The following is a 24,434-nucleotide window of genomic DNA, read 5'->3' on the forward strand; positions in this document are numbered from 1 at the left end:
AAATATATGTATATCACTTGTTGTGGGAGACTTGGTGGCACAGTGGTTAAGAGCTCAGCTGCTAACCAGAAAGGTCGGCAGTTCAAATCCACCAGGCGCTCTTTGGAAACTCTGTGGGGCAGTTCTGCTCTGTCCTATAGGGTCGCTATGAATCGGAATCGACTCAACGGCAATGGGTTTGGTTTTTTTTTTTGGTATTCCGATAACACTTGGTACATGTTTCATCTATATCTTTTATTATAGTTATTAAAACAAATCTTTCAGAGTTGGCCATTCAGTTAGGCTGAAATGGATTATATAACTATTAACTTCATGTTAAGGAGCCCTGGTGGGGCAAATGGCGAAGCACTTGGTCCCTCACTGAAAGGACGGCAGTTTGAACCCACCCAGCAGTTCTGTGATCTGCTCCTGTAAATGTTGTCATTCATTGTGTTCCAACTCACAGCAACCCTACAGGACAGGGTAGAACTGCCCCATAGGGTTTCCTAGGCTGTAATCTTTACAGGAACCGCTGACTCTTCAGTTAGCAGCAGAACTCTGAACCACTGCACAACATAAAGATTACAGCCAAGAAGGCCCTATGGGGCAGTTCTGCGCTGTCACATGGGTGGCTACAAGTCAAAATCGACTTAATGGCACCTAACAACAACAACAATTTGATATGAATACGCTGCATCAAAGTGACCTGAGTTGCTTGACTAATTCACTTAATTTTATTCTAATTTTCTAGTAACCAATTAGTATAAAGTTATAAAATCTACTGAGATGGCCACTCTGCTCCTTGGCTTTAGGCGCACCATTCTCATAACAAATTATGGATAATATTGCCAAGAATGGGAATTCCAGAACACTTAATTGTGCTCGGGTGGAACCTGTGTGTAGATCAAGAGCCAGTCATTTGAACAGAGCAAGGGGGTATACGTGGTTTAAAATAGGAAGAGATGTATGTTAGGGTTTTATCCTTTCACCACACTTATTCAGTCTGTGTGCTGGGGAATAACCTGAGAAGCTGGACTATATGAAGAAGAACAAGGCATCAGGATTGGAGGAAGACTCATTACCAACCTGCGATATACAGATAACACAACCTTGTTTGCTGAAAGTGAAGATGACTAGAAGCACTTACTGATGAAGATCAAAAACTACAGCCTTCAGTATGGATTATTGTTGTTAGGAGCCGTTAAGTTGGTTCCTAATCAAAGTTACCCTATGTACAAAAAAAGAAAACACTGCCTAGTCCTGTGCCATCTTCACAATCATTGTTATGTTTGAGCCCATTGTTGCAGCCACTTTGTCAATCCATCTCGTCAAGGGTCTTCCTCTTTTTCGCTGATCCTCTACCTTACCAAGCAGGATATTCTTCTGCAGGGACTAGTCCCTCCTGATAATGTGTCCAAAGTATGCAAGATGAAGTCTCGCCATCCTTGCTTCTAAGGAGCATTCTGGTTGTACTTTTTCCTGTATGGATTATACCTCAATACAAAGAAAACAAAAATCTTCACAACTGGACCAATAAGTAACATCATGATAAACAGAGAAAAGATGGAAGTTGTCAAGGATTTCATTTTACTTGGATCCATAATCAACAGCCATGGAAGCAGCAGTCAGACAATGCACTGCACTGGGCAAATCTGCTGCAAAAAACCTCTTTAAAATCTTAAAAAGCAAAGATATCACTTTGATGACTAAGATGGGCCTGACCCAAGCCATGGTATTTTCATGTGAAAGCTGGACAGTGAATAAGGAAGATGGAAGAAGAATTGATGCATTCGAATTATGGTTTTGGCGAAGAATATTGAATATACTGTGGACTGCCAGAAGAATGAACAAATCTGTCTTGGAGGAAGTACATCCAGAATGCTCCTTACTTCCCCTCACTTACTTTGAACGTGTTATCAGGGAGGACCCAACTCTGGAGAAGGACCTCATGCTTGGTAAAGTAGAGGGTCAGTGAAAAAGAGGAAGACCCTCAACAAGATGGTTTGACACGGTGACTGCAACAATGGGCTGATACATACCTACTATTATGAGGAAGGAGCCCTGGTTGCACAGTGGTTAAGCACTCGGCTGCGACCTGAAAGGTTGGTGGCTTAAACCACCAACGGCTTCTCGAGAGAAAGATGTGGCAGTCTGTTTCTATTAACATTTACAGCCTTGGAAACCCTATGGGGGCAATTCTACTCTGTCCTATAGGGTCACTATGAGTCGAAATCGACTCAATGGCCATGGGTTTCTTGTGAGGCTGGTGCAGAACCAGGCAATGTTTTATTCTGTTACACATAAAGTTGTTAAGAGCAGGAGTCGACTCGACAGCACCTAACAGCAATGTAAATAGTGTAGTGGTTTTCAAAATGTGGCCTACGGACTCAAAACATTAAAATCACCAGGTACCCTGTAGACATCGCAGAACTCTTGATCCTGTCCCAGACTTATTTAATCAGAACTTCTGGGTTGAAGGCCCAGCAATCTGTGTTTTAACAAGCCTGCCAGGTAATTCTCACCTGAAGTTTGACAGCCACAGAATTAATATTTCAGTGGTTTAGATAAAAATTTCAGGACAACTCAAGGCGGTCTTTCGACGAATCCCTGTTCTAGATATGCACACTAGTCAATGAATGACGTTCTCTGCTTAGTTATTAGGACTTTTTGTTTGGTGGCATCACAGTTTTGTTTTGCTGAAGGAAGTGTAGAGGAAGACTGAATTACTGTGTGCAATTCTTATTAGTTGCTTAGAAATTGAATATGACCAAATTTAAATACTTCGAGGTTAATGTAACATTTTCCTAAAGTTGCTAGTCACTTTATAGAGGTTTACAATTTTGTGATTACAGTAAAGTAGGTATCCCCTCAGCAGCCCTTTGTATCCTTTAATATCGATAATTTAGCAACACTGTTTACATTGGAAACCTGGGTGGCGTAGTGGTTAGGTGCTACGGCTGCTAACCAAAAGGTCAGCAGTTCGAATCTACCAGGCACTCCTTGGAAACTCAATGGGGCAGTCTACTCTGTCCTGTAGGGTCACTATGAGTCAAAATTGACTCGACGGCCATGGGTTTGGGTTTTTTTTTTTTTTTTTTTTTGGTGTACATTAGCCATAGAGCCAGATCTTGGTCTTGGAGGCATAGTATTAACATGCTGGTTGACAATGGCAGTTAAGACTCTTAATTTTGCTGGATTTTAGTGCTGAGGTGGAAGGATCACCTTTGAAACCCACTTAAGATTTATACAGTTTTCTGTGTCATCTTTGACCCCACTCTCGTCCCCGTCTAACATTGAATCAATCACCAATTCCCAGTCAGTTCTACCTCTTAAATATTGCTGAATCTAACTACTTCTTTCTCTTTATACTGTCATCCCTGGGCCTTAGCCACCATCCACTTTCTCCTGGACTAACACAGTAGCCTTCCCAACTGATTTATCTGAACCCATTCTCGTAGTGCAAATGGAGTGATCTTTTAAAAACATACTTTTGATCATGTCTCTTCCACTTAAAACTCATCAATGGCTTCTGATAAAGCCGGAAGTCCAAAGCCTGTGAGACCTTCTCCAGCCCGGAGGTCTATCTTCTTGTAGATAAGTGTGCTGTGTTTCTTTCTACCATGGAGCCTTTGTGCATGCTCTTCCGTGTAGTCCACTGGCCCTTTGTGGATCTTTAGATCTCAGTTTAAAGGTCAATTTTTTAGGAAAACCCCTCCTGACGTATTAACCCCCACCCCCACGTACCTGAATGCCTCTTGTCATACGTTCTCATGGCCTTCTCTGCACTTTGGTGTTATCATAGCTACTTTTGTGTTTACTCGTTTATCATCCTTCTAGGGCAAGGGCCATTTCTGGTTTATTCACCAGTGTAACTCTAGTGCCCAAAATATATGAATGACTGAATGGACAAACAACAGCAACTTTTATATGTTAAAATAGTGTAAGGTTCATTAAGCTGCCAGATTTCTATAAATAAGCTGTTCCTTATTTTTGTGTGTATAGATTATGCTTGTGCTCTTCAGAGAGACATTTTGCTACAGGGACGACTATACCTTTCAGAAAACTGGCTCTGTTTCTATAGCAACATCTTCAGATGGGAAACTACAGTAAGACATATTTTGCATTTGATTTGCTGATACAAATAATTGTAGAGATGAAATGTGTATAGTCCTAATAACCACATAATTTAGATTCTGAAGTAAATTTATATATATTTGTATATCTATATTGGTGCACATGTAAATGTATTTATATATTGTATGCATAATGCTTAATATATTTTTCTTAATATATTGAGCTCCATTTGTGCATATTTAATACAGTTAGAGAAAGAGATTCCAGGTTGAGAACAACTTGAGCTTATATCCTGCTGGCTGCCAAACCCATGCCTTATTGACAGACTGTCTGAATTTTACTTGTGTGTTTGCATGTTAATGTGGAACAAGAACACCCACATGCCTTTTCATACCTTGTCCTGATGTTAGACAGAAGAACTGATGGAGAAATGTCCTGAAGGGAAGAATGTCTGACTTCTTATTTTTCTCAGAGAATACAAGCACGTGCTTAAACTCCTTTAGGGTTTTCAGTTTAGTATTCTGGATTAGATTGATGTAAATACTCGGTATTTTGTGTTGTATATGTTTCTGGAAAATACATTTTACAATATTTCATTTTTTTACGTGTTTAGATTTCTATAGCTTTAGAGGATATAACCTTCATGACCAAGGAGAAGACGGCTCGACTCATCCCAAATGCAATCCAAATCGTCACAGAGGGCGAAAAGGTGAAATACTGTTCCATCGTCACCGTGTTACATAACATAAAGGAAGTCTGCCTCATACTGGCAATCAATGCTGTGAACATAGGCAGTTCTTTTCTGGAGTTAGGAATATCTAGTACAGATAACAAAAACCAAAACCAAGGTTATAATCTTTATGGAAGCAGACTGCCATGTCTGTCTCCCAAGGAGCCACTGGTGGGTTCCAACCACTGACTTTTTGGTTAGCAGCCGAGTGCTCAACCACTCCACCACCAAGGCTCCTTGCATTTATGGACATGTATGCATACATGTGGAGCCCTGGTGGCGCAGAGGTTAAGAGCTTGGCTGCTAACCGAAAGGTTGGCATTTTGAATCTAGAAGCTACTCCTTGGAAACCCTATGGGGTACTTCAGTTCTGTCCTGTAGGGCCGCTATGAGTCAAAACAAACTCAATGGCACATGACAACAGCAACATATCTGTAAATTGTAGAGATTAAGTATTTCTGGATTTTGTAGAAGACTGAAAGGTGATAAAATTTAAAATTAAGATCCTTAAATCTGTTTCTGAAATCCACTTAAAAATTCTTTGTGTATACTTAGCTTAAATGGCAACCAATTTATATCTCTGCAAAGTTCATAATAACAGAAATTTTTCATAATTCTTCTCTTGATTTTAATAGTGAAACTATGACATTCATAAATAGCTACCTATTTCAAGCCCTTTTCCTTAGTAAATACTGATAAAATTATATTTGCTAAGGTACTAGCTATTCTAAGATACAGTTTGTAAAGACATTTTGTTCGTAGAGACATTTCCTGTTTTTTTCTATTGTAGCAAAAAGTTAGATAAAAATAATATATAAGTAGGCAGTGGTGACCTAGTAGTTTTGCATTGACCGTAACATGTCCTAGCCAACTTTGTGACAGATACTTTCCCTTTATTTTCCAAGACACTAAAACTGTCCTCTTATTTTTCCTTGCAGTTTTTCTTTACATCTTTTGTCGCCAGGGATAAAAGTTACCTGAGTATCTTCAGGTTATGGCAGAATGTGTTATTAGACAAGGTAAGTGCTCATTTCAGGGGAAGATGCGTATTACAATAACAACTTTCCAGTGTTTAGAGTTGAAGAACTGCTTTTTATTTTTCCGTATTTAATTTTGATTAGACTATGCAAATTCCAAGAAGAAAACCTGAAGCAAAACAAGGTTCTCAGTTACAAGTTCACATGTCAGTTGTAATCCCTAGGACAACCGCCAAGAAGACAACTTTTAAAAATATAGTAAAAGAAACAAAGAGGAATTAAAATGGTACCCTGGAAAATATCTATTGTTTTTTCTTATGGGATCTTTTTTTTTCTTTTTATTTATTGTGCTTTAGGTGAAAGTTTACAAACCAAGTCAGTCTCTCATACAAAAAGCCATATCTACCCCGCCGTGCCCTCCCAGCTGCTCTCCCCTTAATGAGACAGCACACTCCTCCTCTCCACCCTGTATTCCCCATGTCCGTTCAACCAGCTCTTGTCCCTTCTTCCTTCTCATCTTGCCACCAGACAGGAGTTACTCACATAGTCGTATGTGTCTACTTGAGCCATGAAGTTCACTCCTGACCAGGATATTTGTCTATCTTATATTCCAGGCCAATCCCTGTCTGTAGAATTGGTTTCAAGAATGATTCCAATCTTGGGTTATCAAAAGGTCTGGGGACCATGACCGTCAGGGTCCCTCCAGTCTCTGTCAGACCGTTAAGCCTGGTCTTTTTACTAGAATTTAAGTTCCGCATCCCACCGTTCTGACCTATCAGGGATTCTCTGTTGTGTTCTCCGTCAGGGCAGTGATCAGTGGTAGCTGGGCACCATCTAGTTCTTCTAGTCTCAGGCCGATGGAGTCTCTGGTTTATGTGGCCCTTTCTGTCTCTTGGGCTCGTATTTACCTTGTCTTTGGTGTTCTTCATTCTCATTTGCTTCAGGTGGGTAGAAAATATCTATTTAATACAAAAGAAGGCAGTAAGGGAGAAGTAGAGGAACAAACAAGACATGCCATACAGAAAACAAATAGCAAAATGGTAGACATTACACTAAATTGTCAAGCGTAAGCAAGTCCAATCAAAAGAAAGAAATTGGCAGAATCGAAGAAAAAACATGATCCAGTGGTCTACTTCAGGTTTACAGGTGAGCCCACCGAGAAACTGAGGTCTGAACCTTAATGAAGAAACGGAACAGAGCTCCCTGAAGAGGGAGGAAGTGGAAGAACTGCTGTCTGTGGAGAAAAAAGCTCCATCTTAGCGTTGTAAAGCTCCATCCACTGGCTGGCAGTAAAATCTAACCCTCTCCCAAGACAGCTTGATGTCACCTGTGGTCTTGATGCATGCTCATGGAGTGTTGCCACCTTTACAGTGGTTATATCTTTTAACTTTTCGTGTTATTTCATTACATTTATCGTTGAACATGCAACTTTTTTTTTCAGTTTTTTTTTTTTTAATTTTTATTGTGCTTTAAGTGAAAATTTACAAATCAAGTCAGACTCTTATACAAAAGTTTATAAACAGCTTGCTATATACTCCTAATTTCTCTCCCCCTAATGAGACAGCACACTTCTTCCCTCCACTCTCTCTTTTCATGTCCTTTCTACCAGCTTCTGACCCCCTCTACCCTCTCATCTTCCCTTCAGACAGGAGATGCCAACATAGTCTCATGTGTCTACTTGTTCCAAGAAGCCCACTCTTCACCAGTATCATTGTCTATCCCATAGTCCAGTCCAATCCCTGTCTGAAGAGTTGGCTTTGGGAATGGTTCCTATCTTGGGCTAACAGAAGGCATGGGGACCATGACCTCCTGAGTCCTTCTAATCTCAGTCAGACCATTAAGTCTGGTCTTTTTACAAGAACTTGGGATCTGCACCCCACTGTTCTCCTGCTCCCTCAGGGGTTCTCTGTTGTGTTTCCTGTCAGGACAGTCATCGGTTGCATCCAGGCACCGTCCAGTTCTTCTGGTCTCAGGCTGATGTAGTCTCTGGTTTATGTGGTCCTTTCTGCCTCTTGGGCTCATAATTACCTTGTGTCTTTGGTGTTCTTCATTCTCCTTTGATCCAGGTGGGTAGAGACCAATTGATGGCTCTTAGATGGCCTCTTGCTAGTGTTTAAGACCCCAGATGCCGCTCTCCAAAGTGGGATGCAGAATGTTTTCTTAATAGATTTTATTATGCCAATTGACTTAGGTGTCCCCTGAAACCATGGTCCCCGAACCCCCACCCCTGCTACGCTGGCCTTTGAAGCATTCAGTTTATTCAGGAAACTTCTTTGCTTTTGGTTTAGTACAGTTGTGCTGACCTCTTCTGTGCTGTGTGTTGTCTTTCACTTCACCTAAAATAGTTCTTATCTACTATCTAATTAGTGAAAGTCCCTTTCCCTCCCTTCCTCCCTCCCTCCCCAGTCTCATAACCATCAAAGAATATTCTCTTCTCTGTTTAAACTATTTTTCGAGTTCTTATAATAGTGGTCTTATACAATATTTGCCCTTTTGCAGCTGACTAATTTCACTCAGCATAATGTCTTCCAGATTTCTCCATGTTATGAAATGTTTCATGGATTCATCATTGTTCTTTATCGATGTGTAATATTCTATTGAGGGAATATACCATAGTTTATTTATCCATTCATCTGTTGATGGGCACCTTGGTTGCTTCCATCTTTTTGGAATCGTAAACAGTGCTGCAGTGAACATGGGTGTGCATATCTGTTTGTGTAAAGGCTTTTACTTCTCTAGGATATATGCCAAGGAGTGGGATTGCAGGGTCGTATGGTTGTTCTATTTCTAGTTTTTTAAGGAAGCGCCAAATCAATTTCCAAAGTGGTTGTACCATTTTACATTCTCACCAGCAGTGTATAAGTGTTCCACTCTCTCCACAGCCTCTCCAACATTTATTATTTTGTGTTTTTTGGATTAATGCCCGCCTTGTTGGAGTGAGATGGGATCTTCTCGTAGTTTTGGTTTGCATTTCTCTAATGGCTAATGATCGTGATTATTTCTTCATGTATCTGTTAGCTACCTGAATGTCTTCTGTAGTGAAGTATCTGTTCCTGTCCTTTGCCCATTTTTTAATTTGATAATTTGTCTTTTTGTAGTTGAGTTTTTGCAGTATCATATAGATTTTAGACATCAGACCCTGATTGGAAATGCCATAGCTAAAAACTTTTTCCCAGTCTGTAGGTAGTCTTTTTACTCTTTTGGTGAAGTCTTTGGATGAGCATAGGTGTTTGATTTTTAGGAGCTCCCAGTTATCTAGTTTTTCTTCTATGTTCTTCATACTGTTTATGCCATGTATTAGGGCTCCTAACTTCCCTATTTTTTCTTCCGTGATCTTTATCGTTTTGAATTTTGTATTTAGGTCTTTAATCCATTTTGAGTTCGTTTTTGTGCATGGTGTGAGGTGAGGGTCTTGTTTCACTTCTTTGCCGATAGGTATCCAGTTATGCCAGCACCATTTGTTAAAAAGACTGTTTTTTGCCCATTTAATTGACTTTGGGCCTTTGTCAAATATCAACTGCTTATATGTGGATAGATTTATGTCTGGATTCTTAATTCTGTTCCATTGTTCTATGTATCTGTACCAGTACCAGGCTGTTTTGACTACCAAAACCAAGCCCACTGCGGTCGAGTCGATTCCGACTCATAGCGACCCTATAGGACAGAGTAGAACTGCCACATAGAGTTTCCAAGGAGAGCCTGGCGGATTTGAACTGCCGACTTCTTGGTTAGGAGCTGTAGCACTTAAATACTACACCACCAGGGTTTACGTTTTGACTACTGTGGTTGTATAATAAGTTCCAAAATCAGGTAGAGTGAGACTTCCCACTTTGTTCTTCTTTTTCAGTAATGCTTTACTTATCCGGGGCCTCTTTCCCTTCCATGTGAAGTTGGTGATTTGTTTCTCCATCTCATTAAAAAATGTCATTGGAATTTGGATTGGAATTGCATTGTATGTATAGATCACTTTTCATAGAATAGACATTTTTACGATAAGTCTTCCTATCCTTGAGCAAGGTATGTTTTTCCACTCATGTAGGTCTCTTTTGGTTTCTTGCAGTAGGGTCTTGTAGTTTTCTGTGTATGAGTCTTTTACATCTCTGGTAAGATTTATTCCTAAGTATTTTATCTTCTTGGGGGCGACTGTAAATGGTATTGATTTGGTGATTTTCTTTTCGATGCTCTTTTTTTGGTGTAGAGGGATCTAACTGGTTTTCGTATGTTTATCTTGTATCCTGATACCCTGCTGAACTTTTCTATTAGCTTCAGTGTTTTCTTGATGATTCCTTGTGTATAAGATGATGTCATCTGCAAATAGAGATACTTTTACTTCTTCCTTACCAATCTGGATGCCCTTTATCTCTTTGTCTAGCCTAGTTGCTCTGGCTAGGACCTCCAGCACAATGTCGAATAAGAGTGGTGATAAAGGGCATCTGAACATGCAACTTTTTATTTCAAGCATCTGCTACACTCTTATTTTAATAAACAGGAAGGTGGCAATTACTGCTCTGTACTAAAAGGTTTTTTTTTTTTTTACTTAGACAAAAATCAGTGTTTAAGTGTATACTAAGTGTTAGATACTATACAGAATTTATGAAAGTTGAGAGTGGAATCTCAGTTTTAAAACTCTCCTGACTGGAATTTTAAGCACTGTAGGATTCACCCAGAATGGGAACTAGAAGAACAAACAATACTTTTCCGGTATTCGCCTGGTGATCTTTGAGGAAGCATCATTTTTTAGCACACCAATATCAATAACAGTAATAGCAGCTGGCATGTGTGAATAATTCATTCTTGGTATACATCATGTGTATATTTTTATAAGCCTCAGTTGCCTTCCAGTTTTTTAGAGTGAGAAAGCCACATCGATTGATTTCTCGATCTTATGTAATACTGTAAGAAAAAGTTAAAAAAAAAAAAATCTGTAAAATACACCGTATAATTACAAAATCCTGTCAACCTTATAAATAATTTAAGTAATACATTTTATATACATTAAAAATATTATTAAAGAATATAAGTGCAGAATACTCATGATTACTTGTAATGGGGAAATCCAAGAGTAGAAATGAATATGTTAACTTCTGCTTCCTTCCTTCATGAGAAGACCTTAAAAACAAAGCAAATTAACCTAGAAAAAGAGATTATTTAATTAAATAAATACTACAAAATGACTGTAAAATCACGTGTGTGAGTGTGTGTGTTTTAATTTATTTCTCCAGTAAAAGGTAAATCCACAATAGCAGAAAAAACTGAAGCCAAACGCTGCGCCTTTGAAAATGGAAGTTTTTAAAAGTGTATTTTAAAACTCCTTTGATGCTTTGCTTCTGAAAGGACAGTTTATCCCAGATATTTGGCTTAACCTAAGTCCTCATTTAGACATGAGTGTTTAAATTTTCAGTATGGTCACTCATGAAGTAATTTATAACACCTCAGCAACGTTCCTAGCCTTTGTCGGTGCGCTGAGTGTGTGGAATTTGTGGGGCCAGGGTACAGTGGCAGCCCCATTCTTTGACACAAACAATTGATGTTTTCTCAGTCTTTGTAAAGAGCTGTGTAGCCATGGCTCAAGGTAAGTTCCTAGGCCCTTCCCCACCCCACCCTCATCTCCTTTGCCTAGCTTAGCCGCTCCACCCGTATACATACTTCCATGTTCTCACAGAGAGCCCGGCTACCTGTTTTTTGTAATATATATATATATATATTTTTATTGAACTTTAGATGAAGGTTTACAGAACAAACTAGTTTCTCATCAAACAATACACACATTGTTGTATGACATTGGTTAACAACCCCACAACATGTCAACACTCTCCCTTCTCAACCCTGGGTTCCCTGTTACCAGCTTTCCTGTCCTGTCCTGCCTTCCAGTCCCTGCCCCAGGGCTGGTGTGCCCCTTTAGTCTTGTTTTGTTCCATGGTCCTGTTCAATCTTTTGCTGAAGGGTGAACCGCAGGAGTGACCTCATCACTGAGCTGAAAGGGTGTCCGGGGGCCATACTCTTAGGGTTTCTCCAGTCTCTGTCAGGCCAGCAAATCTGGTCTTTCTTTTTGAGTTAGAATTTTGCTCTACATTTTTCTCCACCTCTGTTTTCTCCAGAACCCTCTATTGTGATTCCTGTCAGAGCAGACAATGGTGGTAGCCGGACACCATCTAGTTGTGCTCCACCACTCTGGTGGAGGCCGTGGTAGATGTGGTCCATTAATCCTTTGGACTAATCTTGCCCTTGTGTGTTTAGTTTTCTTCATTCTTTCTTGCTTCCAAAGGGGTGAGACCAGTGGAATATCCTAGGTGGCTGCTCACAGGCATTTAAGTCTCCAGACACTACTCACCAAAGTAGGATGTAGACCATTTTCTTTATAAACTATGTTATGCCAGTTGAGCTAGATGTCTCTTGAGGCCATGGTCCCCACAGCTCTCAGCCCAGCAACTCTGTCCGTCAGGGAGTCTGGATGAGTCTGTGGAGCCACTGTGGCCTTCCAGCTACCTGTTTTTGTATGGCCCCCAGGCTAAGAATGGTTTTACATTTTTAAGTGTTGTTTAAAAAAAATCAAAAGTAGATTTCATGGCACATGATAATCATACAAAATTCAAATTTCAGTGTCCATAAGTAAAGTTTTATTGAAACACTTTACTCACTCGTCTGTGGCTGCTTTCATGCTACAATGACAGTAGCTGAAACTGAGACTGTATGGCTTGCAAAACCTAAAATATTTACCATCTGGTCCTTTTATAGAAACAGCTTGTTGACTCCTAAACAGTTCTACAGCCAAATTTATCTTTAGGAAAAAAAAAAAAAATGCCTGCTTATATGAATTAGTCTCCTGCTTACTACCTACGGCCTTTGCAATGAAAATCTAAAATTTTAAATAGGGCCTCCATGATCTGTCCCCAGCCCACCACTGCAAGCTCACCTCAATACACCCTGCCCGCTCTTGTCTTCTTAAATGTTCTGCATTTGTTTTGGAACAGGGGTCTTCAAACATTTTTTCTTCACCCTCAAAAGCCGTGGCCCTCTTATCCCTGCTTCTAAGTTCTAACTCAAACTCGTTAATCAAACCTAAGTCCGGGGCCTTGTTTTACCTGCCTATAACATCTTGTACTTTTCCTTTGTAACATTTATTACAATTATAATTATTTGTTCTACTCCTGTTCTCTTTGTGTGACTAAAACACCTTGAGGACAAGGATCATGCCTGTTTTGTTCATTGTCTATCTCCAGTGACTAACTGAGTGTTTGGCATGTTTCTGGTTTGACATATATCCTGGCTTATCCAGGACAGCTTGGGACTGGGTTTTACCCTCTGTCAATGTAAATATAAATAGTGCCCTCTTTATTCTCAAAGTATACCAGTTTGGACAATTGATTATAGGGCCACATTACATGCAGCAGACATTCAATAAATATTTTTGAATGACTTAATGTAGTAGAATTTTAATGGTCTAAAGTCCAGATGATCAGTTCACTTCATTAACAAGACATGTTTTTAATTGCTTTGTTCCAGGAAAGACAAAGGATGGGGAGAAAACATAGGCAGGAATTTAGTTTCAAAAACAGTATTCAGTGTATATTTACTCAATTTCTTAAATCTTGTGAATGTATATTGTTGTTGTTGTTAGGTGCTGTCCAGTTGGTTCTGACTCATAGTGACCCTATAGCACAGAGGAGAACTGCCCCGTAGGGTTTCCAAGGAGCAGCTGGTAGATTTGAACTGCCAACCTTTTGGTTAGCAGCCGACCCCTTAACCATTGCCCCAGCAGGGCTCCTCTATATGTAGAGTGAGAACAAATGATTGTCTTGAAACACTAAAGTATCCTCAATTGCCAATAGAAATATTATTTTCTATATACTTGAACTACTAAAACAAATAGGGTGTATACCTAAAGTTATCAGTAACAAGGGTTAAAATTTAAAATTTGTTTTGGGTAAAGCTCAGTAAATCCTTTCATATTACTACTAATATTATTGTATTATTAGATTTATAGTGACCAATAGCAATAATACAGGCAGGATATATACAGAATCAAAATGTACACTTTTTCACTATTTTTTCTGTAGAGACGTAATAGTGGTCTCTCTTGTCAGTACATGGGGCCTTCAAGGAAGCTAGCTCCACAGTGCATTCTGAGAGTGAATTTTAAAATCTAGAGCCTAATAGAGCAGAAATGTGTACTCATCTTGAGTTCTAAGGCTTAAATCCACAGAATGGCTGTGGGGCCTATTCCGAAAGGGCAGCAAAAGGGAGTACATGTGTAGACCATCCCTCCGCAAATTCTGATACGTGTCACTCCAGCTTCTGTTTTGGAAATCGCTAATATAAGGATGACAGAACAGTCTCCCATTCCTCAGGTACATCGAGGAAAAAAAGGCTGAAGACAGTTGATTGAATGAATGAAGATGTATAAACAAAGAATATGATAGTTTGAGGGAGCCTTGGCTAGAATTAGAAAACTAGATTCGCAGGGTTGGACTTTGACCCACAGAGAGATATACAGAGATGAGGTCACAGTGCCAAGGTCACAGTCAACCATTCCTTACAGCTGTCTACCTTTGCTCTGATCCAATGCTTATCATGCACCTTTCTGATTACTAATCTGATATCCCAGGCATTCAGGTGCCCGGGGTAGTAGAAGGAAACCCTGGTGGCATAGTGGTTAAGAGCTACAGCTGCTAACCAAAAGGTTGGTAGTTTGAATCCACCAGGTGCTCCTTGGAAACCCTATGGGGCAGTTCTAATCTGTCCTGTAGGGTCGCTATGAGTCGGAATCGACTCGACAGCAGTGGGTATAGGTGGGTAGTAGGATGAAAGATTTCTGATCACTAGAAAGGAATATGCTCCTGCTCTGAATTAGTACACTCACAGCTGAGTAAGCTTATAATTTTTTGAAAATGGCTGAAGTCAGCCCCTACTCCTCCCACCCATGCCCATTCAACCCCAGCTGTGCAGAGCCAGTGCTGAGGCCAACCTCCAAATGGTTCATTTCACCCTGAGACACTTAAGAGGAGTGCCACCCAGCCTTCTCCTGTAGACCCTCGTTCTTCCTTAGGACAGTCTGCAATGATCATTCCTTTTGGAGTTACTTGGAATTCTAGTCATTTTCCAGTACTATAAACTAATAAATGCAACATTCAAATTTACTTTGAATAAATCAACGTAAAATTTCTAACTATTTAGTCACATTTGTTAAATATTCTAGCAATTTAGAAGTATTTGTATTCGTACATTGTTTCTTCTTTTCGATCCTTTTAGGCTGGCAGAACTCTATCTATTTCCCTTGGGTCAATGAACCACACCACTGTCCATCCAGTTTCCCGGAAACCTTGAATGTATCCTTATTTCTTACTTTTTACCTACTAGGAAACCCTGGTAGCTTGGTGGTTAAGAGGTATAGCTGCTAACCAAAAGGCCAGCAGTTCAAACCCACCAGCTGCTCCTTGGAAACCCTGTGGAGCAGTTCTACTGTGTCCTATAGGGTCACTATGAGTTGGAATTGACTTGACGGCATCGAGTTTGGTTTTTGGTTTTTACCTACTATGTCCAGTTCATTACCAAGATCCTCATCAGTTCCGGCTTGAACCATTACAATAGCCTCCTAACTGTCACTGTGCCTTGGGTTGTTGCCAAAGTTTTTTTTTTTTTTAAAATATATTTGTTTTCTTGTTGTTTTTGAGAATATTCACACAACATACACCAATTCAATATTTTCTACATGTAGAATTCAGTGACATTGGTTACGTTCAAGTTGTACAACCATCCTCACCCTCCTTATCCCATTAATATAAACTCACTGCCCTCTAAATTTCCTGTCTAATCTTTTGAGTTGCTGTTGTCAATTTGATCCCATATAGTTTTTTTTTTTTTTTATTGTGCTTTAGGTGAAAGTTCACAGAGCAAATCAGTTCTCGCATTAAAAAATTAATGCACATATTGTTTTGTGACATTGGTTGCCATCCCTGTGACATGTCGACACTCTCCCCTTCTCGACCTTGGCTTCCCCATTTCCATTTGTCCAGCTTTCACGCCCCTGCATGTCTTCTTGTCCTTGCCCCTGGCCTGTTGTGCCCATTTAGTCTCGTATACATGGCTGAACCACGTGTGTTACTGTTTTGTGGGCCCGTTTAATCTTTCACTTAGGGATGAACCTCAGGAGTTCCTTCAATACTGAGTTAAAAGGGTGTCTGGGGGCTGTACTCTCAGGGTTTCTCCAGTCTCTGTCAGACCAGCAAGTCTGGTTCTTTTTTTTTTTTTTTTGAGTTTGGTTTTTGTTGTACATTTTTCTGCCACTCTGTCCAGGACCCTCTATTGTGATCTCTATCAGAGCAGTTGGTGGTGGTAGCTGAGCAATATAGGTTGTTCTTAAAAGAGCACAGTGCCCAAGGCAGACATTATTTACTAGTTAAGCTAAACAGTTATTTGGTTTTAAAAAGACTTTAGGGGATATTTTTGGCTTAAGGTTTAAAGATTATCTCAAGGCAGTAGTTTTGAGGGTTCATCCAAGCTCGGTGGCTCCAGAATATCTGGATTCCATGAGAATTTGAAATTCCGTTCTGCATGTTTCCCTTTTTGATCAGAATTCTTCTATAGAATCTTTAATCAAAATGTTCAGTAATGATTGCTAGGCACCATCCAGCTCTATGGTCTCATGGCGCGGGAGGCAGCTGTCCATGGAGGCTGTTGGCCATGGAGGCAGCTGTCCATGGAGGCTGTTGGCCATGGAGGCTATTGGCCATGGAGGCAGCTGTCCATGGAGGCTGTTGGCCATGGAGGCTGTTGGCCATGCTTTCCATCTCTTCCTTCTATCCTGACTCTTCTTTTTCCTCTGTTGCTCCAGGCGAATAGAGACCAGTTGTACCTTGGATGGCCGCTTGCAAACTTTTAAGACTCCAGGCACTACACAGTGAACTAGGAGGTAGAACAGATTAAGGGTAGAACTGTACAGCAGATTAATGTAATTACTGCCTATAAGTTGTACACCTATAAAAAGCTGAATTGGCAAAAGTTGTGTGATAGATATTGCCCTAATTATCTAGTGCTAAAAAAACAGAAATACCACAAGTAGATGGCTGTAAGAAACAGAAGGTGATTCTCTCATAGTCTGTTAGGCGAAAAGTCCAGGTTCAGGGTGCCAGCTCCAGGGGAAGGCTCTGGAGGAAGGTCCTCGTCATTCAATCTTCTCCTGGTCTAGGAGCTTTTCAGCACAGGGACCCTGGGTCCAAAGGAAATGCTCTGCTCGTGGCACTAGTTTCTTGGTGGTGTGAGGTCCCCATGTCTTTCTGCTCATGTCCCTCTTTTATATCTCAGAAGAGACTGACTGAAGATAAAACCTAACCCTGTAAATTGAGTCCTGCCTCATTAACATAACTACCTCTAATCCTGTCTCATTAATAACACAGAGGTAGAATTTACAGCATAGGAAAATCACATCAGATGACAAAATGGTGGACAGTCACACAATACTGGGAATCATGGCCTATCCCAGTTGATACACATTTTAGGGGGATATGATTCAATCCATAACAGATATATTTACAATAATGACATTAAAAAAAAAGACTTCTGGCCAACGTGGCACTATAGATGGAAGCACCACACCGTCTCTCCACAACAAAGACCTGAACAACTAAGTAAAATAGAGACAAACATCAATCCTGGCACCCTAATCATCAAATGAAGAGATAAAGAACTTAGCCAAGCACCGAATGGAATAAGAAACTGACAGAGATCAGAGAGCGAGGAGAGACAGGTGCAGAGGTCCCCTATCAGCTAACACTGCACAGATTCGCCGTCTCAGACTCTTGTCAGAGACTGGCAGGACAGGGATTACGGAAAAGCAGCTTCACGGAGCTCCCAGCAGGAGATAGAACACCCAGTAACCGGCAATATATGCTTTCCCACCCTCATCCTTCTGCCCCGTGCTCTACTTCCTCCACTTCCCAGCTGGCTGTGGTTGCTCCGTCGGCTGGCAAGTGCAAGGTCCATGCCGCTTGGATCTGCCCTGCCCACATTGGAGATTGGCAGAGAGGGAGTACAGGAAAGCAGCTTTGAGGAGCTCCCAGCAGGAGACAGTGTACCTGGTAACCAGTGATATATGCTTTGCCACCCCCCCAGGCCTCTCCCCTCTGCTGCTTGGGCTCCTCTGCATCCCGCCAGGTGCAGTCCTTTGGCTGGGAGGCACTGGCTTTGAACCCTTGCAGGTTGGATTTGCTGCACCCACACTGGCCGGCTCCTGGAGTGCCATTTATTTGTTGCTAGTGTTGCTTTCTTCCGCTTCTTTTGGTTTCTTCTGTTCCTCTCACTGGCTCCTTCTCCTTTCTCTCGAACAGCTTGCTCCGTGTGCCATCTTCTTGAAAGGCTGCGAAGTGCCGCGCAACTGGGGAACTGCCTCCCTGGCCGGTGCTGCCACACTGGTGGAATCCCTGGGGCTGTTTTTGGTTTGTTTTCTTGTGCTTTTTTTTTTGTTGTTTGTTTTTCTCTTTTTGTGGCTCGGGAGTCCCTTCTAGCCAGGCTGTACTTCATGGCTTGGGAACAGCTTCCCCAGTGTGTCAGTGGGATCCCTGGAGACATTTCTTTTTTTCCTTTTTGTCTCTCTTCATTTCTCAGTTTCTTGTCTCTCCATACTTACCCTCTTTTCCTGTCTCTTGAATACCTGGTGCTGAGTGACATCTCTACCCCTTCATGCCAGGCTGTACTACGCGGGGAGCCACTCCCCAAGTCTTTGCAGCTGCGCTGGTGGGATCCTTGGGGGCTTTTCTTTTCTTTTTTTTTCTAATTTTATTTATTTATTTATTTTCCTTTTTCCCATCTGTTTTTCTTCATTTCTCAGTTCCTCATCACTCCCTGGCAACAGCAAGGTCCCTTATAACTTTTTTTTGTTTGTTTGTTTTTGGGTCCTTTTTGCCTCTCCTCTTTTCCATACCCATTTTAGCTCCACACATCACAACCCCACCACTCCCTCCTGCCTACCTGCACTGTGTGGTGATCGTCACACCCCCAAGTAGCACAGGCATGACCTACTGGAACCTGCCCTGCATTTATTCACGTCCTGCCCCTTGGCCCTAGTATGTGCCACAAACAACGCATCCCAGTCCTTCCGCTTCAGCTGGACCTGTCCTGCTGCACAATAGCTGAGGTACTGGCCCTGCCAATTGGACAGGGAGGTGGAAATTATCCTGCCCACAGATGAGCAAACAACAAAGAACGCACAGCCTGCCTGTTCAGACATAACCAAATAAAACAAAAAAGCAGGATGAAACAAACAAATCTACAGTCAATAAACAAAGAAAATAAATACTGAATGTCCCAAAGACAGCAGACAATATTGAAACACATTTAAAAAAGGACAGGATGGTTCCAGTACGAGTCCAGAATAAAACACCAGATCACTTTCCAGTAGAAGAAATGGCACTAGAACTACCTGATAGGGAATTTAAATCTCTAATATTCAGAGCTATCCAGGAATTGAAGCAAAAGGCAGACAAAATGAGTAAAATATAGACAAATTCACGGAAAAGGCAGACAAATTCATGGAAAATACAGACCAAAAAATGGAAGAATTCAGGAAAAAAAATACAGGAACAAAATGCCAAAATAATTCACAACTAGAAATCATTTGAACGCAACAATTAGAAATCCAAGAGATAAACAACAAGATTTCAGAAATGGACAGTATCATAGAAGGGCTGAGAAGGAGGTTTGAAATGATGGAAGACAGGATCAGTGAAACTGAAGACAAATACTGGAATACAGCTCTTTTTGAGGAAAAATCAGAAAAAAGAAAAATGAAGAAACCCTGAGAATTATGTGGGACACAATCAAAAGAAAAAACTTGCGAGTTATCGGAGTTCCAGAATGAGGAGAAAACGGAAAACGCAGAGAGGGTCATTGAAGAATAGCTGACAGAAAACTTCCCTGATATCATGAAAGATGAAAAGCTGACCATTCAAGAAGCTCAACGAACACCATATAGGATAGACCCCAAAAGAAAATCACCAAGGCGTGCCATAATCATATTCACTAAAACCAAAGACAAAGAAGGAATCCTTAGAGCAGCTTGAGAAAAATGAAAAGCCACATACAGAAGAGAAACAATAAGACTAAACTCTGATTTTTCAGCAGAAACTATGCAGGCAAGAAGGCAATGGGATGATATATATATGAAACCTCGAAATAAAAAGATTGCCAACCCAGAATAATATATCCTGGAAAACTCTCGCTCAAATATGATGGTGAAATTAGGACATTTCCAGGTAAAAAGAAATTAAGGGAATATGTTTTTTTTGTAAAAACCAAACCAAACTTACAAGAATTATTAATGGGAGCCCTTTGATCTAAGAACAAACAGCATCAGACCACAGCCTGAATCTAGGACGCAAGATTGTACCAGTCAGATACCAACCTAGGAAATGACCTCTGAAGGACTGTGTAAAACCAGAAGAGTTATGACAGAGAACTGGAGAGGTTAACCTGTAAATGACAACACTGTCAGAACAGTAATAGAGGGAATAAATGGTGTCAGTATAGAACTTTCTAATGGAGAGGAAGACAAGGTGAAAAAAAGTAATAATAGAATGGTTCAAACCTAGGAAGATAAGCGTGAATTTCAAGATAACCGTAAAAAAAGTTAACAAACCTACTCATCAAAATGAAGAAAAACATAAAGTCTCAGTAGAAACAAAATCTACGAAAACAAAAGGAATGGAAAAAAAAAATCCACAAACGAAAGGAATTCAGAAAGGAGAGTAAGAGGAACAAAGAAAATGTCAGCACCACAAAAAAAGCACTACAAAATGATAGCAATAAACTCACACCTATCAATAATTACATTGAATGTAAATGACCTAGATGCACCCATAAAAAGACAGAGAGTGGCAAAATGGATGTAAAGACAGGATCCATCAATAGGCTGTCTACAAGATGCACACTTTAGAAACAAAGACATAAATTTATTAAATATCAAAGGTTGGAAATAAATATATCAAGCAAACTGTACCATAAAGAGCAGGAGTGGCCATACTAATCTCAGATAAAATAGACTTTAAAACAAAATCCACCATAAAAGACAAAGAAGGGATGATCCATCATGAAGACATAACCATAATAAATATCTATGCACCCAATGGCAGGGCTCAACAAACATAAACTCTAACAGCACTGAAAAGAGAAATTGAAAGTTCCACAATAATAGTAGGAGACTTCAACACACCACTCTTGGTAAAGGACAAACATCTAGACAGAAACTCAACAAATACTTAAAAACTAAAGGGCATAATCAGCCAACTTAACCTTATATAGAACATGCCACCCAACAGCTGCAAAGTACACACTCTTTTCCAATGCACATGGAACATTCTCCGGAATAGACCACATCTTAGGCCACAGAGCAACCCTCAACAAAATCCAAAACATTGAGATAATACAAAGTATCTTCTTTGATCACAGCACCATCGAGGTAGAAATTAACAACAGGAAGAGCAAGGAAAAAAATCAATTACATGGAAACTGAATAACGCCGTGCTTAAAAACCACTGGGTAATAGAAGAAATCAGAGACAGAATAAAAAAATTCCTAGAGTCAAACAAGAATGAAAACACATCATATCAAAACCTTTGGGACACAGCAAAGGCAGTCCTCAGAGGTCAATTTATAGCAATAGATGCACACATCAAAAAAGAAGAAAGGGACAAAATCAAAACATTAGCTACACAACTCAAACAAATAGAGAACAGCAAAAAAAAAAAAAAAAAAAGTCCACAGCCACCAGAAGGAAATAATAAAGGTCAGGGCAGAAATAAATGAAATAGAGATTAGATAAACAGTAGAAATAATCAATAAAACCAAAACTTGATTCTTTGAAAGGATCAACAAAATTGACAAACCACTGGCCAAACTGACAAAAGAAAAACAGGAGAGGATGCAAATAACCCAAATAAGAAATGAAATGGTCAATATTGCAACATACCCACCTGAAATAAAGAGAATCATAACAGTATTATAAAAAATTATACTCTAATGAATTTTTTTTAATGAATTTGAAAATCTAGAGGAAATGGACAAATTTCTAGAAACACACTACCTACCCAAACTAACACAAAATGATGTTGAAAATCTGAACAGAGCCATAACAAGAGAAGAGATTGAAAAGGTAATAAAAAATACTCCCAACAAAAAATAGTCCTGGCCCAAATGGCTTCACTAGAGAATTCTACCAAACATTCAGAGAAGAGGTTACCTTACACTAGTACCACTCAAACTATTTCAGAACGTAGAAAAAGCAGCAATACTTCTGAATTTATTCTATGAAGCCAGTATAACCCTGATACCAAAACCAGGCAAAAAGAGAAAATTACAGACCAGTGCCTCTCATGAATATAGATGCAAAAATTCTCAACAAAATTCTAGCCAGTAGAATTCAGCATCATATGAAAAAAATAATACACCACGACCAAGTAGGATTCATACCAGGTATGCAAGGATGGTTCAACATTAGAAAATCAATCAACATAATTTGCCACATAAATAAAAGGAAAGAATAGAATTACATGATCATCTCAATTGATGCAGAAAAGACATTTGACAAAATCCAACACCCATTACTGGTAAAAACTCTCAATAAAATAGGTATAGAAGGGAAATTTCTCAACATAATAAAAGGCATGTATGCAAAACCAATGGCCAGCATCATTCTTAATGGAGAGAGGCTGAAAACATTCCCCTTTGTGAACAGGAACAAGACAAGGATGCCCTTTATCACCACTCCTATTTAACATTGTGCTGGAAGTCCTAGCAAGAGCACTAAAGCAAGAAAAGAAATAAAGGGCATCCAAATTGGTAAGGAAGAAGTAAAACTGTCCCTATTTGCAGGTGATATGATATTACACATAGAAAACTCAAAAGACTCCAAGAGAAAACTACTGGCACTAATAGATTGAGCAGCCAAGGAGGATACAAGATAAACATACAGAAATCAGCTGGATTCCTATAGACCAATAAAGAAAATGATGAAACGGAAATCAGGAAAACAATACTGTTTATAATAGTCCCTAAAAAAAAAAAAAACAAAAAAAACTTAGGAATAAATCTAACCAGGGATGTAAAAGACCTATGGAAAGAAAACTACAAAGCACTACTACAAGAAACCAAAAGAGACCTACATAAATGGAAAAACATGCTATGCTTATGGATAGGTAGACTCAACATTGTGAAAATGACAATTCTACCCAAAGTGATTTACAAATACAGTGCAATACCGATCCAAATACCAACAACATTCTTTAAAGAGATGGAAAAACTAATCACTAACTTTATGTGGAAGAGGAAGGAGCCCCAAATAAGTAAAGCACTGTTGAAGAAGAAGGATAAATTGGAGGACTCACACTACTTGACATCAGAACCTACTATACAGCTATGGTTGTCAAAACAGCCTGGTACTGGTACAACAACAGATACATTGACCAATGGAGCAGAATTGAGAACCCAGATGTAAATCCATCCGTCTAAGGTCACCTGATCTTTGAGAAGGGCCAAAAGTCCGTCCACTGGGGAAAAGACAGTCTTTTTAATAAATGGTGCTGGCAAAACTGGATGCCCATCTGCAAAAAAAATGAAGCAGGACCCATACCTTACACCATACACAAAACCTAACTCAAAATGGATCAAAGACCTAAATATAAAGCCAAAAGCTATAAAGTTGATAGAAGAAAAAACAGGATCAATGTTAGAGGCCCTAATACGCGGCATTAACAGGATACAAACCATAACCAACAACAAACTCCAGAAGGTAAGCCAGATAACCGGGACCTTCTAAAAATTAAATACTTATGCTCATCAAAAGACTTCATTAAAAGAGTAAAAAGAGAACCTACAGACTGGGAAAAAATTTTGGCTATTATAAATCAGACAAAGGTCTCATCTCTAAAATCTACAAGAAAATCCAACACCTCTACAAGCAAAAAACAAATAATCCAATTAAAAAATGGGCAAAGGAAATGGACACTTCACCAAAGTAGTCATTCAGGTGGCCAACAGATACATGAGGAAATGCTCTCTATCTCTAGCCATTAGTAAAATGCAAATTAAAACCACAATGACATACCATCTCACCAAAGCATCAAAAAACAGGGAATAACAAATGTTGGAGAGGCTGCAGGAGATCGGAACTCTTATGCACTGCTGGTGGGAATACAAAATGATACAACTATTTTGGAAAACCATATGACACTTCCTTAGAAAGATAGAAATAGAAATACCGTATGATCCAGCAATCCCACTGCTAGGAGTGTATCCTAGAGAAATAAGAGTCATCACAGAAATAGACATATGCACACCCATGTTCATTGCAGCATTGTTCACAATAGCAAAAAGATGGAAACAACCTAGATGCCCATCAACAGATGAATAGATAACGAAACTGTGATATGTGCACACAATGAAATATTATGCAACGATAAAGAACTATGATGAATTTCTGGAGAATCTCATAACATGAGTGAATCTGGAGGACGTTATGCTGAGTGAAACAAGTCAATCACAAAAGGACAAATAATGTGTGAAACCAATACCCAAAAACCCAGTACTGTAAAATCTCATGAAAAGGCTTACACACAAAAAGAAATAATGTTTGGTGGTTACGAGGAAGGGGATAGTTTTTCCATGGGTATGAAAAAATACTAAATAGA

At 39.7% G+C, this 24,434-nt stretch overlaps 1 protein-coding gene across 6 annotated transcripts in view; it reads left to right on the forward strand.

Annotated features, from left to right (window-relative positions):
• Positions 1-24,434, forward strand: part of GRAMD1C (GRAM domain containing 1C) — a 118,596-nt gene that overhangs the window by 30,311 nt on the left and 63,851 nt on the right. For 5 of the 6 annotated variants that reach the window (XM_049876824.1, XM_049876851.1, XM_049876859.1 and 2 more), the window contains exons 4-6: positions 3,982-4,085; positions 4,667-4,762; positions 5,722-5,802. In XM_049876824.1, the coding sequence (XP_049732781.1) occupies positions 3,982-4,085; positions 4,667-4,762; positions 5,722-5,802 (281 nt within the window). The remainder of the gene's footprint in view (positions 1-3,981; positions 4,086-4,666; positions 4,763-5,721; positions 5,803-24,434) is intronic. The other variant, XM_049876869.1, reaches the window with a different exon arrangement.

The sequence above is a fragment of the Elephas maximus genome, chromosome 1, assembly GCF_024166365.1.
Source record: "Elephas maximus indicus isolate mEleMax1 chromosome 1, mEleMax1 primary haplotype, whole genome shotgun sequence".
Taxonomy (NCBI): Eukaryota; Metazoa; Chordata; class Mammalia; order Proboscidea; family Elephantidae; genus Elephas; species Elephas maximus.